Source organism: Mobula birostris, chromosome 28, assembly GCF_030028105.1.
Source record: "Mobula birostris isolate sMobBir1 chromosome 28, sMobBir1.hap1, whole genome shotgun sequence".
NCBI classification, from domain to species: Eukaryota; Metazoa; Chordata; class Chondrichthyes; order Myliobatiformes; family Myliobatidae; genus Mobula; species Mobula birostris.
Genome location: NC_092397.1, coordinates 12778354 through 12793886, shown reverse-complemented (window position 1 = coordinate 12793886; position 15533 = coordinate 12778354). Strand labels below are relative to the sequence as shown.

At 54.5% G+C, this 15533-nt stretch overlaps 1 protein-coding gene across 2 annotated transcripts in view; it reads left to right on the top strand.

Moving 5' to 3' along the window:
* sart1 (spliceosome associated factor 1, recruiter of U4/U6.U5 tri-snRNP) overlaps nt 1-15533 on the top strand; it is a 54189-nt gene that overhangs the window by 25415 nt on the left and 13241 nt on the right. For both annotated transcript variants that reach the window (XM_072245978.1, XM_072245977.1), the window contains exons 12-15: nt 433-554; nt 1691-1861; nt 11952-12062; nt 15170-15257. In XM_072245978.1, the coding sequence (XP_072102079.1) occupies nt 433-554; nt 1691-1861; nt 11952-12062; nt 15170-15257 (492 nt within the window). The remainder of the gene's footprint in view (nt 1-432; nt 555-1690; nt 1862-11951; nt 12063-15169; nt 15258-15533) is intronic.

Sequence of the window (15533 nt, the reverse complement as noted above, 5' to 3'; positions counted from 1 at the left end):
GCAGGTTTGAGGGTGGGGTGCGTGGCCCCGGTTGCTGACGTGCTTTGTGACACCATATCGCAACAAGAAAATAGGATTAGGCCCCTCAGACATGTCCCATTGCTGATCTACCGGGGAGGGGGTGGGGGGGGTGGTTTCAACTCTTCTTCCCCGAAGCCGCCTTTTCCTGATCTATTGGATACTTATCCAGCGCCGCCTTAAATCTCCATTTCCTTCATCCTTGCCCTCGCCCACCCCTGCAATATGCAGTTCTGGTGGGGTATTGTCCCTCCGAGTGTGGCCGAGGAGGGAATGAAACGTGATTTGTGCTCGTTTCCTTGCTGTGTGAAGGAAGGGTGTGGGGCTAGAGTGTGTTACCCGTTGGGGGTGAGGTTGGGTGAGGTCCGACTGCCATCGTGACCGTCCGCACTGCATCTCCCCCCCCCTCCCCAGACGAAGCCCGGGCTCCTGACTCGCCGGTGGCCCTCGAGGAGGACGAGGCGGAGGCCGAGCTACAGAAGCAGCTGGAGAAGCAGCGGCGACTGCGGCAGCTGCACAGGCAGGCGGCCGACAAGGTGAGTGCTGGGGGAGGGGGCCAGGGCTGGGGCTCACCCCCCCCGTACGGAAACGCGCACCCCCTCTCCGCTGACCAGTGGTGACCGAGTTCTCCCACCACCTTCACAGGGGCTCCGAACTCCTCTTCCCACTTGTCCCATTTCCTTTTTCTCTGTCTCGCTGTCTGTCTGTCTCTGTCTTGGTCTCTCTCTCTATCCCCTCCCTCTCCCTCCCCTTCCTTCCTTCTCTTCACCCCCCCCCCCCCCCAGTTAGCTCTGGGAGTCAGCAGGGAGGGCTTTTAACTTGGGTGTCGGTGTGGAGGGGGGTTTTTAACTTGGGTGTCGGCGGGGAGGGGGGGTTTTAAATCGGGTGTCGGCGGGGAGGGAGGATTTTTAAATTGGGTGTCGGCGGGGAGGGAGGGTTTTAAAATTGGGTGTTGGCGGGGAGGGCGGGTTTTTAAATTGGGTGTCGGCGGGGAGGGAGGGTTTTTAAATTGGGTGTCGGCGGGGAGGGAGGGTTTTTAAATTGGGTGTCGGCGGGGAGGGCGGGTTTTTAAGTTGGGTGTCGGGGAGGGGGGTTTTAAAATTGGGTGTCGGCGGGAGGGGGGTTTTTAAGTTGGGTGTCGGCAGGGAGGGGGGTTTTTAAGTTGGGTGTCGGGGAGGGAGGGTTTTTAAGTTGGGTGTCGTGGAGGGAGGGTTTTAAAATTGGGTGTCGGGGAGGGGGGTTTTTAAATTGGGTGTTGGCGGGGAGGGGAGGGTTTTAAGTTGGGTGTCGGCGGGGAGGGGAGTTTTTAGGTTGGTTGTCGGTGAGGGGCGGGTTTTTAAATTGGGTGTTGGCGGGAGGGGGGTTTTTAAATTGGGTGTCGGCGGGAGGGGGGGTTTTTAAATTGGGTGTTGGCGGGGAGGGGAGGATTTTAAGTTGGGTGTCGGCAGGGAGGGGAGTTTTTAGGTTGGTTGTCGGTGAGGGGCGGGTTTTTAAATTGGGTGTCAGCGGAGAGGGGGTTTTTAAGTTGGGTGTTGGCGGGGAGAGCGGGTTTTTAAGTTGGGTGTCGGTGGGGAGGGGGGGTTTTTAACCGGGAGTCGTGGAGAACTCTCTCTGTGACTGGGGTTTGTCCCTGGTGGCCTATCTCTAATTGGAGGACAGCCTCCTTCCACAGGCGGTGGACATCGTGAAGAAAGTGAGCGGGGAGCGGGAGGACGAAGACGAGGATGACTTGGAGAAGAAGGGCGTGATCGTCTTCAACGCCACGTCCGAGTTCTGCCGGACGCTGGGGGAGATCCCCACCTACGGGCTGGCCGGCAACCGGGAGGAGCAGGAGGAGTTGCTGGTGAGTGTCGGGGAGGCTGTCTGTCCCCTCCCCGGGCCTGTCCACCCCTTCCGTGGGAAGCCTAGTGGGTTCCTTCACCTCCTCATCTCCGTTGTGTCCAGGTTTGCCTGGTGCTCACTGCCAGCCTATTGGGCAAACTAGCCTCTGTCTTGAAATTAATAATCAAGGACTATCCCACACAAAAGCTTGCAAACATGTACCTCCAGGCTGAAACCCACTGTTACCAGACTCTTCAAAAATCCTCTCATAAAGATCAGTATTAGGCCATTCAACTCATCGAGTCTGCTCTGCTGTCTGATTATGACTGAATTTCTTCCTCAGCCCCATTTCCCTTTCTCCCTGTAACCCTTAACCCCTTTACCAATCAAGAACCTCTCACTCCCTGCCAGAATGATAGTCGTGTGGGGCAACAAATTCCGCAGATTCACCAGCCTCTGCGAGATGAAATTTCTCCTCCCTTCAGTTCTGAAGGGGCATCCCTCTATTCTGAGGCTGTGCTCCAGATCCTTGACTCTCCTACTGAGGGAATCTCCTCCGCGTCCACTCTACGTTAACCGTTCCATCCATGGGATCGTTCTGGTGAACCTCCGCTGTACCCTTTCCAGTGCCATCTTACCTTTCCTTAGATGCTGAACCCAGAGTCGCTACGGCACCCCAAATGTGGCCGGGTCAATTCCTTGTAAAGTCTCAAAGTTTGAGTTCAAAGTATATTTGAACTCGCTCTGTGTATCAGATAATGAGAGGCATTGATCGTGAGGATAGTCAGAGGCTTTTTCCTCAGGGCTGAAGTGGCTAACACTGAAGGGGCACAGTTTTAAGGTGCTTGGAAGTAGGTACAAGGGGGATGTCGGGGTAAGCCTTTCACATAGACAATGGTGTGTGTGTGTGTGTGTGGAATGCACTGTGGGTGGAGGTGGAGACAATGGGCCTTTTAAGAGGCTCTTGGAGTTTAGAAAAATAGAGGGCTATACACTAGGCAGTTTCTGTAGTAGGTTCCACGGTCGGCATAACATTGTGGGCCGAAGGGCCTGTAATGTGCTGTAGATTTCTGTGTTCATTTAATATCAAAGTATGTACACATTATACAACCCTGAGATTCATCTCCTTACAGCCAAGAAACCCAAAGGAACCCATTTTTAAAAAAAAGACCAATAAAACACCGAATGCGGAGACAGAGAGAAAGAAAGAAACACCAATTGTGCAAACAGTAAAAGCGAACAATAGCATTCAGAAGGATAGTGTGTCCATAGATACGAAGCCTGGAGCAGGCCCTCAGCTTCAGCCTCAATACAATCTGCTAAAAGATAACCCTTTGATCTCCACGTCTTGGCACTTTTACCTGCACTGAACTTCCTCTGTAAATGCAACACTATTCTCTTGACTACCTCGGCATGACCTGTCACACAAGAGCTCTTCACTCTACCTCAGTACACGTGACAATCAGAAAAACACTCGTCTAGGCCCCTTCCATCGTGAAACATCGCGATCCCTGGGCCTCGCTGTCTTCTGCAGGGAACTCTGGGATTTGGACACGGCCACAGGGAACGAGCAAACGGCAGATACATTTCCAGGAAAGCAGCTGGCATTGGCACAACAGGGATAGAAAACCTTTGGAGGGAAGTGTTGTGGGAGAGTGCAGAGCACACCAGCGCGGCGACATGCAAGCTATTCAACTGAACGTTATTGCTAGGACTACCCGTGCAATATGTGAACCCCTCCCATGTGAGAGTGGCTTAAGATTAATCCATTAACTGCCACAACAGGAGGTGGGCCAAGTGCAGACAAATGGGACCAGCGTGGACGAGTTGGATCGAAGGGCCTGTACCCGTTGCTCTGACAAAACTGCTATTTTTTGGGCTATTGGTATCCTGCTGGCACAGCAGGTAGAGCAACTACCTCACATCTTCGTCGACCCTGGGTCAATCCAGGAGCTGTGTGCGTGTGCGGAGTTAGTATGTTTGCAAGGGTCCACCCCCCCCACCCCCCCCAGTGGGTCCGGTTTTAGGTCAGAGTGTTAATTGCCCCCTGCATCAATTGCACTGACTGTAGCTGGCTACTGAGTTTAATAGACAAGTGTGACGGAATAGAAGCTCAGGAGAGTATCTGGGGAATTGGGATTGGTCTGCAAGTCAGCTCAGAAAAAATATCATCCTGTGTCTGACCCCGGGAGTGTGTGATGGGACGGTGTAGAGGGAGCTTCACCCTGTGTCTGACCCTGGGACTGTGTGATGGGACAGTGTAGATGGAGCTTCACTCTGTGTCTGACCCCGGGAGTGTGTGATGTCAGAGTGGAGGGAGCTTCACCCTGTGTCTGACCCTGGGAGTGTGTGATGGGACGGTGTAGAGGGAGCTTCACTCTGTGTCTGACCCCGGGAGTGTGATGGGACGATGTAGAGGGAGCTTCACTCTGTGTCTGACCCCGGGAGATTGTGATGGGACTGTGTAGAGGGAGCTTCACTCTATGTCTGACCCCGGGAGATTGTGATGGGACTGTGTAGAGGGAGCTTCACTCTATGTCTGACCCTGGGAGTGTGTGATGAGATGGTGTAGAGAGAGCTTCACTCTGAGACTGACCCCAGGAGTGTGTGATGGGACGGTGTGGAGGGAGCTTCACTCTGTGTCTGACCCTGGGAGTGTGTGATGGGATGGTGTAGAGGGAGCTTCACTCTGTGTCTGACCCCGGGAGTATATGATGGTATGGTGTAGAGGGAGCTTCACTCTGTGGTGTAGAGGGAGCTTCACTCTGTGTCTGACTCTGGGAGTGTGTGATGGGACAGTGTAGAGGGAGCTTCACTCTGTGTCTGACTCTGGGAGTGTGTGATGGGACAGTGTAGAGGGAGCTTCACTCTGTGTCTGACTCTGGGAGTGTGTGATGGGACAGTGTAGAGGGAGCTTCACTCTATCTGACCCCGGGAGTGTGTGATGGTGTGGTGTAGAGGGAGCTTCACTCTGTGTCCGACCCCGGGAGATTGTGATCGGACTGTGTAGAGGGAGCTTCACTCTGTGTCTGACCCCCTTTTTTTTTTTTTTTTTTAAATTCTTTATTACAAATGTCGGTGCTATACAATATTTACAAACCCAGTGACTAACACATTTACTACACTACAAACAGACAATACATGTTAAACCAATATATTGCCATCCTCATCAATGATGGCATTTATACCCCGCGGAGCCCAACGGTCCCGGAACATCTCGACGGTCGCCGTGGACTGTGCGTATTCCTTTTCAATGTTCACCCGGGCTCGAACATACACCCCAAACATAGCCAGGCAGTCCGCCCGGGGAGAACCTCCTGCCACCCTTTTCCAGGAGCCACGGATGGCAATTTTCGCCAGCCCCAGGAGCAAGTTGACAAGGACATCCTCATCCCTCTGTGCCCCCCTCCTTACTGGATGACCATATATGAATAGGGTGGGACTGAAATGCAACCAGAAGGCGAGAAGCAGCCCACGCAAATACGCGAAAAGGGGCTGCAGCCTCACACACTCCACGTACATATGGTACACGGTCTCCTCTAGCCCGCAGAAGTGACACGCGGCTGGGAGATCCGTGTACAAACTAAAGAACTTATTGCAGGGCACCGCTTTATGCAGCACCCTCCAGCCGAGATCCCCAAGGTGCATGGGAAGGACTCCCTTGTACAGGGACTTGCACTGGGGACCCCCCTCACCTCCAGGTGGAAAGACCGACCGCCATGACGTGTCGGGACGGTGGACAAATGCTAGGAAGTGGAGGGTGTGGAGCAGCAGCCCATAAAGGTACCTCCTGCCTGCATCCCTGAATGGGATTGTGGGTGTTGATGAAAGACGGCTCAAGTTGTGTGGATTCGTCTCTCGGGTAAGGCTGCGGGGCCTGGGCCCGACGAGCAGCTCAGCCCGAGTCGTTCCACACACCTGAGCCGCACTGACATCCGTTGAGACAGGGCAAGGGTCGGCCAGGACCCCGCCCTCTGCCAGAGGAGGGGATTCCCGGCCTGAGGCAACCATGTTCCAGACTCTCAGTAGGTCCTGATAGAAGCCGGGCAGCCTCTGCAAAGCAGCACGGCTGACGCCCGCCGGTGGTAGCTGCATATCTTCGGCAAGACAGCAGCCCCTCCGGAGGAAGAAAGTCGCCAACACGTGCCACCTGGGAGGGTGCTCGGCGTACAGGAATCTCTGCAGCGTCCTGAGGCGGAGAGCCGCCAGTCGTGTGCGTACACACACCAGCGACTGTGCGCCCTCTCCTTCTGGGAGACTCAGAACCGCTGCAGAGACCCAGTGCTTCCTGTTTCCCCAGAAGAAGTCCACTAGCTTCCTCTGCATTCTTGCGACAAAAGGGGCAGGAGGGGCCAAGGTGACCATCCGGTACCACAACATGGAGGCCACCAGCTGGTTTATGACCACCACCCTGCCTCGATAGGAAAGCACCCTGAGAAGGCCTGACCAGCGCCCTAGCCGGGCCATGACCTTTGTCTCCAGGTCCTGCCAGTTCGCCAGCCAGGTCTCCCCAGAAGGACTCAGGTAGACTCCCAGATAGAGAAGTCGTTTGGTGCTCCACTCAAAAGCTCTCATCTCCTCCGGCAGGGAGTCCACCTGCCACTGGCCTACTAAGAGTCCGGAACATTTCGCCCAGTTGATCCTGGCGGAGGATGCCGCCGAGAAAACATCTTGGCACTCGCGCATCCTCCGCAGGTCACAGGGGTCTGTCATCATGAGGAGTACGTCATCGGCGTAGGCCGAGAGGACGACCCCCATGTCCGGTTCGCGCAGAACCAGACCTGTCAGCCTTCGCCGAAGAAGGCTGAGGAATGGCTCGACACAGATCGCATACAGTTGACCGGACATGGGGCACCCTTGACGCACTCCTCTTCGGAAGTGGATAGGTCCTGTCAATGATCCATTAATCTTAACTAGGCACTCTGCGGCAGAGTACAGGAGCCGAACTCAGGCCACAAAGTGTGGTCTGAGCCCAAAAGCCTGCAGGGTGCCCACCAGGAAACTGTGGTCCACCCGGTCAAAAGCCTTCTCCTGGTCAAGAGAAAGAAACGCTGCCGGGGTCCCAGTCTCCTGGAGTAGGTGGATCAGGTCCCGTACTAGGTGGACATTGTCCTGGATGGAGCGGCCCGGGACTGTATAAGATTGGTCAGGATGGACCACCTGTCCAATTACCGAACCCAGACGGTTGGCCATTGCCCGGGCGAAGATCTTGTAGTCCACGCACAAGAGGGAGACCGGCCGCCAGTTCTTTAGCAGGCGGAGGTCTCCCTTCTTGGGCAGTAGGACCACAACAGCTCTCCGCCATGAGAGGGGCATTTCTCCGGTGGCTAGGCTCTCCCCTAGGACAAGGCTGTAATCATCCCCCAGGACATCCCAAAAAGCCTGATAAAACTCAACACTCAGCCCATCCAAACCAGGGGACTTGCCCCTCTGGAGTTGCCGAAGGGCAGTGGACAGCTCCTCCCGAGTCAGGGGGGCATCCAGACGCACTGCGTCCTCTGGGCTGACCTTCGGCAAATCCTCCCAGACCTCATTACACGCCTCCGCATTTGACGGATCAGGCGAGAATAAGGACCGATAGAATGAACGGACCTCGTTGTGAATTCCATCAGGGTCCGTGATGGAGGAGCCATCTGCAGCCAGCAGCTCCACTAGCTGCTTTTGAACTCCCCGCCACCTTTCCAACGAGTAGAAGAAGGGTGAGCCACGGTCCAAATCCTGCAGCATTTGGATCCGTGACCTCACGTATGCACCTCGGGACTGCTGGAGCTGCAGGTTCCTTAGTGCGTCCTTCTTCTCCTGGTATTCCTGCCACAGCTGTTGGTCTCCAGCGGTCGGACCGAGGCGGGACTCCAGGTCAAGCAACGCTCTCTCAAGCCGCTCAACCTCAGAGCTCCGCCTCTTTGTCGACCCCCTAGTGTACTCCCGACATAAAAACCAGATGTGGGCTTTGCCCACATCCCACCATAGCCGTAGGGAGCAGAAATCTCTCCGCCTCTCCTTCCAGGAGACCCAGAAAGCTCGGAACGAATCCCGGAATCGGCTGTCCTCCAGCAGCCGGTTGTTAAAATGCCAATACCCGGATCCCACCCGAGGGTGTAGTGGAATAAATTCCATCCACACAAGGTGATGATCCGAGCACGACACCGGCCGCATGGAGGACGCCGACACGCGGGAGACGTAGGCCCGAGAGATGTAAATACGGTCTATCCTGGAACCCCCCTCTCTAGACCTTCTCGAGAAGGCGCTAGAGTTGGGGTGAAGATTCCGCCAGCTGTCCACCAAGTCAAAGGAGCCGACTAGCTCCTTTAACTTTTTTGCCATTGCTGGGTCGCGTTGGAGGCCCGAACGGTTCTCCGCCTCGAGGGTACAATTGAAATCTCCCCCGAGGATGACGCAATCCCCAAGATCGATGGAGCTCAGCAGGGTGGACAGCTGGCAGAATAGGCGCGTCTGCATCACACCGCGCCTGGGAGCATACACATTGATAAAATGCAATGGTACGCCATCCAGGCGCACAATCAGGTGGAGCAGACGGCCGGGCACAACGTCCTGGACTCTTTCAATTACTGGCTGGAAGGTCGGGGCCAACAGGATCGCCACCCCGCTAGAAATGGAGCTGAGGTGGCTCATGTAGACCCCGCCCCGCCACTCCAGGAGCCAAGTGGACTCGTCCCCAGGGATGGTATGGGTTTCCTGCAGGAAACTCACCGTATACCGCCCATCCCTTAGGGCTGAGAGATTGTTATGCCTGCGAAGAGGACCCCTGCTGCTGTTTACATTGAGACTAGCTATGGTAAGCTTCATGGCGGGAGCACACTAGGTCTCAGCAGCTGTGCCCATTTCGGTGAGAGCGGAGGCGCCCTCCACCACACTGTCCGGAAAGAAAGCAAGGTTACTTTTTGCCTTCCGGGCTCGAGCGGTACCAGCGACACCCTGTGACCCACCATCCCCCGTAGGAGCGAGGCTGCTTCTCCCTCTAATGTCCCTTACTAGGTCATCTAGGAAAGATTTTAGTTGCCGTCTGTCGTTCCCCGCCACCGCATTCCTCTTTCCCTTTCCCTTTCGTCTAAGGATGACTCGCAGGGACCTCACCAGCCTCGGCATGCTGGGCCAGCGTAGCGAGGCTAGTTGAGGCTGGTGCTTGGCACCCTCAGAGGTGAGAATAAAATGCTTAATTTCCTCTACAGGTATCAATGGGGACTTCTCAGGAGGGGTGAGGATGTCCATTATTTCACTATCGAAAGAGTCCCCCTCCAACCCGTCACTGCAGACAGAATCCCCATCGGCCTCCCCGCATGTTCCAAAAGATGGCTGCGCTTGTGACCCATACCGCGCAGCGGGCACCTCGCTCTTACCTGCCCGCTCCACCGTCGCATCAGCCTCATCCACATTTGCGACAGTGGAGGGACAATCCCCAGGGACTCCCTGCAAGTCATTAATTGCTGGGGTCGACGTGCACAGAAAAACGCCCTCCCCAGGGGGCAGGCATAGAGGGGAACCCGGCACCTTTGGTCCAAGGGATTCACAAGCAGCCTGGTGCTGAGAATGAGAGAGCTTTGTCTCGTCTCCTCTTACATTATTCGGTACACTGGCCTCCAGAGAGGCGCTGACTTGTAGGTCCTGGGTGGAGGCCTCCAGGGCTGCCTCATTTGTGCAAACAGGGCTATCACAAGCTTTTCGCACAACCACACCATCTTCCCCAGGACTGGTGGCTACATCTGGGGACTCAGGTTTAGAACCAACCCCTACCCGGATTCCCACCCCTTCCTGGGGCTCCCCCGCATCTACATCCCCTGCCCTCTTGCGGGAACGTTCCCTTCTTCTCTTCACACCGGAGGAGCACACAGGTGCAGGCTTCACCGATGGGGCGGCGCTCTCTGTTTCCATCGCCCCGTCTGCTTGCGCACCTCCCCGAGCCCCACACTCCACTTCAGGCGAAATGGGCGTGAGCTCTGCAGCCTCAAAGGCCCGCTTCTTACTGTGTTTGGATTTCCCCTTTGCCTTCTTACTCCGCACAGACTCCACCCCGTCCCCCACCTGAACCACAGGGAGAGGAGCAGGGACCGACCCAACCGTAGGAGTAGGGGTAGGGGTAGGGGCAGGGGCAGGGTGAGGGGCGGGGGCAGGGTCAGATGCAGGCGCAGATGCACGTGCAGGAGTAGGATCAGGGGCAGAGGTAGCTGGGGCACTGGTGCCCGAAATGGGCTCCCTCGGGTTCCGGGCGGCAGGACAGTCCCTCCGAAAGTGCCCCACCCCCCTGCACGCATGGCACCGCGGGCGCTCGGAGCTCCAGTACACCTGATAATCCACTCCCTCGTGCCGGACAGTAAACCGGCCCTCAACATCGTCCTCCCTTTCCAGCTGCATGAATACCTGACGCCGGAAAGAGATTACGGTGCGGAGGGTGCGTCTCTTAAATTTGTGTCGGATGGCAGTGATCTCCGACCTTACTTGCCCTAAACGGGCCAGTGGGGGTAGCAAGTCCTCATTTGGAATGAAAGGCTTAACATGCCCAAGCACGATACGTTGCGTGGGGGCCGTCACCAGCTCCATAGGTAAAAAGATGTTGTCTACCGTGACTCCCCTGCTTAGGGCCTGGTGCGCTAGCTCTTCATTCGCCAGATAAAACACCGCCTTTCCGAACTCCTTCTCGGTGGCCAGAATACCACCTTTCCCAACAAGGTCCTCCATTGCCTCCGTACACTTTTCTAGTGTCATTCCAGGGCGCAAAATACATTGCACCCCACGTTCCACCTTCACCGACCGAAAAAGGGCGTTGTCCGAGGCCGGGGAGGCAGCCGCCCTTGCGTAACTCCCCGAAGGCCCGCGACTCCCTGGAGACCGGTCCGGCATGCTGGCGCTCTTTCCAGTCCGAGAATCCTACAGCGGTGCCGGTTAGAAGTCCTGGAACGAGTCGAATAACTGGCCGGGAAAGTTTGCAGTCGACAGTTCCTCGCTGGCTCGACAGTTCCTCGCTGGAAAGGCTCCGTCGGACTTGCAGAGACCCAGGCCGGGAGAGGCTGAAACGTCCTTCCAGATGCTCCGGCACCAACACCGGACGAAAATCAGGAAAACAATGGAGGAGGAACGTGGCCCCGCTGTCAATGGGGGGGAACGACAGCGTTTGCCTCCGGTTTTGGAGCGAACCGGCTTCCTGGCGAGTTGCCAGCGGCCGCAGCTGGGAGCTACGCAGTTAGCAGCCGCCAACAAACCTAGCCCAAACCGGCAGTAAAACTGCACACCGAGTTTCCACACCAGCGCCGTCACTCACTCGGTTGTCCAAGAGACTTTTAGAGCCACCTCCAAAGTATTCCACGAACTTTATCCAGTAGTTTTGCCTCGATTTCTCCCAGCTCAGTCAGCACAGCTCCTCTCTGTGTCTGACCCCGGGAGTGTGTGATGAGACGGTGTAGAGAGAGCTTCACTCTGAGTCTGACTCTGGGAGTGTGTGATGGGATGGTGTAGAGGGAGCTTCACTCTGTGTCTGACCCCGGGAGTGTGTGATGGGATGGTGTAGAGGGAGCTTCACTCTGTGTCTGACCCCGGGAGTGTGTGATGGGACAGTGTGGAGGGAGCTTCACTCTGTGTCTGACCTCGGGAGTGTGTGATGGGAAGGTGTGGAGGGAGTTTCACTCTGTGTCTGACACCGGGAGTGTGTGATGGGACGGTGTAGAGGGAGCTTCACTCTGTGTCTGACCCTGGGAGTGTGTGGAGGGAGCTTCACTCTGTGTCTGACCCCGGGAGTGTGTGATGGGACGGTGTGGAGGGAGCTTCACTCTGTGTCTGACCCCGGGAGTGTGTGATGGGACGGTGTAGAGGGAGCTTCACTCTGTGTCTGACCCTGGGAGTGTGTGGAGGGAGTTTCACTCTGTGTCTGACCCCGGGAGTGTGTGATGGGACAGTGTAGAGGGAGCTTCACTCTGTGTCTGACCCCGGGAGTGTGTGATGGGACGGTGTGGAGGGAGCTGTGTCTGACCCCGGGAGTGTGTGATGGGACGGTGTAGAGGGAGCTTCACTCTGTGTCTGACCCTGGGAGTGTGTGAAGAGCAGGTGAGGTGATGATTTGTCCTCTCGAACTGGAACCAACGTTGTCTGTTGCGTCCCTGCAGGATTTTGAGATGGAGAACAAGGAGTCGTCGGAAGGTGAGATGGAGCTGGACCGAGACGAGACGGTGGGCTGGAGCACGGTGAACCTGGACGAGGAGAAGAAGCAGCCTGAGGTAGGTGACTGAGGAGAGCTCAGTACTGGTGGCTCCCCTTCCCCTTCTGCCCCCACTGCCACCCTCCCCCCGATCAGCTGCAAGGTACCGGGGACCGATTGGCCCAATCCGAAGCTTACAGACCAGAGACTTGCCCGAAAGCGCAGTGGTGCACGGGTAGAGCCACCGCCTCACAGCTTCAGGGACCCCCATTCAATCCCGACTCCTATGGAATCTGCGCGTTCTCCCTGTGACCTTATGCTTTTCCCCCGGATGCTCCGGGTCCTTCCCAAATCCCGTACGACGTGTGGGTTCTGTGGCTGAATCGCCCACTGTGTGTGGTTGAGGGGTATAATCTGGGGGGTGGTGGGAGGTGGAGAGCGTCCGTAAGTTACGGGGATAATGTGTGAGAATGGGATTGTGCTGAGAGCTAGCATAGACTCGCTGGGCTGAGTGGCCTATATAGTGAGGAACAGTGGTGACAGGGGTGGGCCTGGGGCACTGGCCTGTTCCTTCTGCAATGGGGAAGCGACCAGAGATTTAGTACAGGTCCCAAATCTCAAAGGGCTTCAGCAGGGTGAAAGGTACAAGATGGCTTAAAGTTATTTCCTGTACACAATGGTACAGGAAAACATACTGCTACTCCAGATCAAATGCAGCACAAAAAACAACACACCAAGATAAAGAGCTCACTAATAATAAACATCAGACAATATATAGTAAACTTTTTACCCAGATTGATTGTATGTCTGTAAAGTGGCTGCTGGGCACAAGAGTGTCTGTACGCAAGGTATCTGGCAGGAAATGATAAAGTAGGGGTGGGGGAGGTGGGTCAGTGGGTGGAGGTATTGATCAACCTCACTGCTTGGGGAAAGTACCTGCTTCTAAGCCTGGTTGTCCTGAGCAGGGTGGGTGGGACCCTTCATGACGGAGCTGGCCCTTTTCTGGCACCTTGTACGTCCTCGATGGTGGGTAGGGTGTTGCTGGTGATGCTTGGGGCTGTTCTGACCACCCGGTGGAAGTGGTCTCCATCAGCAGGGGGCGGACAGTCACACAGAAACAGCAGCAAGGCTCTGAGACCGATGTGAGCAGTGCGAACGGGCCCCGGGGGTTTCAAAAGGGAATCTGCTCCATGCCTGGAAAGGAAGGGGAGCACGTGGCCTGATTGGAGACTCTGGTCAATGGGGTCAGGACAGGGTATGGGGGCTGATTGTCCTGTGATAATAGGAATGAACTCCCGCTGTCCACCCACGCGACGGGGCCGGCTGCGGCCGACCGTCCTGCGCCTTGTGGGCACGGAATGAATTTCCCCGGATTGGGAGAAGTTCAGGTCAACCTGCTGTCTCGGCAGATGTTCCCTCACTCAGTGAAGGGGATCCCTCGCAGTCCTGTCCCAAAGTGACTGTTATGCCTTGTGCGTAAACATTTGCATTGCTCTGTCAGGGATTGTATTTGGCACCGTTCCTGCACGTAAGCTACTTTCTGAGGTTAAATTTTCTGTTACCTGACCCCTCTCTCACTTCTCGGAATTCATTAACAGCTGTTTCCCCTCTGCCATCTGATATTCTAAATGGCTATTGAACCCATGAATCACAGTGGATTTAATTTGGCTTTTTTTTTGACACTGAACAACAGAAAAGGTTTCTTCTGTGTCAAAGTGAAAACAGATGTCTACAAAGTGATCTAAATTAATTACAAATATAAAACGCACGATAATTGATTGTGTAAGTATTTACCTCCAAGTCAGTATTTATTAAATGCACCTTTGGCAGCAGTTACAGCCTTGAGTCTGTGTGGATAGGTCTCTATCAGCTTTGCACATCTGCACACTGCAATTTTTCTCCATTCTTCTTTACAGAACTGCTCAAGCTCTGTTAGATTGCATGGGGATTGTGAGTAAAACAGCCTTTTCAAGTCCAGCCACAAATACTCAACGAGACTGAGGTCTGGACTCTGACTTGGCCAGTCCAACATATTAACTTTGTTTTTAATATCTTTCCGTGTAGCTTTGATATTCACTTGGTCAGTGTCTTGCTGGAAAACAAATCTTCTCTCAAGTTGCAGTTCTCTTGCAGACTGCATCAGGTTTTCCTCTAGGATTTCCCTGTATTTTTCTGCATTTATTTTACCCTCTACCTTCACAAGCCTTCCAGGGCCTGCTGCAGTGAAGTGTCCCCACAGCATGATGCAGCTTATGCCAAAAATAACTTTTAGTCTGATGGCCAAAAAGCTCAATTTTGGTTTCATCAGATCATAGAACCTTCTTTCTGTTGACTTCAGAGTCTCCCACATGCCTTCAGACAAACTCTGGCCAAGATTTTGTGTGAGTTTTTTTTTCAACGGAGGCTTTCTGTTTGCCACTCTCCCATTACGCTGCAACTGGTGGAGCACCCGGGCAACAGTCACTGTATGCGCAGACTCTCCCATCGCAGCCACTGAAGCTTGTAACCCCTCCAGAGTTGTCATAGGTCTCTTGGTGGCCTCCCTCACTAGTCCCCTTCTTGCACGGTCACTCAGTTTTTGAGGACGGCCTGCTCTGGGCAGATTTACACTATAACCTTCTCACGGAGTTGTTTGGAGTGATCTTTCGTCTTTGTGGTGCAGTTTTTGTCAGGATACTGGCCCACCAGCAGTTGGACCTTCCAGATACAGGTGTATTTTTACTACTATCAGTTGAAACACCTTGACTGCACATAAGTCTCCAAAAACAAATCTCCATTTAACTAATTATGTGACTCCTAAAACCAATTGGCTGCATCAGTGATGATTTGCTGTGTCATATTAAAGGGGGTGAATACTTATGCAATCAATTAGTTTGTCTTTTATATTTGTAATTAATTTAGATCACTTTGTAGAGATCTGTTTTCACTTTGACACGAAAGAGTCTTTTTCTGTTGATCAGTGTCAAAAAAAGCCAAATTAAATCCACCGTGTTTCAATGTTATAAAACATGGAAACTGCCAAGGAGGAGTGAATGCTTTTTATAGACAATGTATATATATTTATCATGTATTACATTGTACTGTTGTCTTTAAGTTAACAAATTTCACGACATGCCAGTGATAATAAACCTGATTCTGATTCCTGCTTCCTCCATCACTTCCTCCCTCCCTCGCTCCCTTTCCCAGTTCTCAGCCACATCCACCACCATCCTGGATGAGGAGCCCATCGTGAACTGTGGGCTGGCAGCGGCTTTGCACCTCTGCAGAAACAAAGGTAGGTACCTGCAGCGGGGAACGTGGGGACCGTGAGTGGGCTGTGCGCTGTAGCGGCTGGGGGCCTGGAAAAGGTTAAGGAGAGATTTTTAATGCCACTCAAAGGGGGCAGCGCAGTGCACAGTGGGTAGATCTGGGTTCGATCCTGACCACCAGCAGTTCTCCCTGTGACCCCGTGGGTTCCCACCAGGTTTGCTGGTTCCCTGCCACATCACGGCCTTGTGCGGGGTCAGTGGGTCAATCGGCCGCAGTGTGTGGGTGAGGGGGTAGAATACCT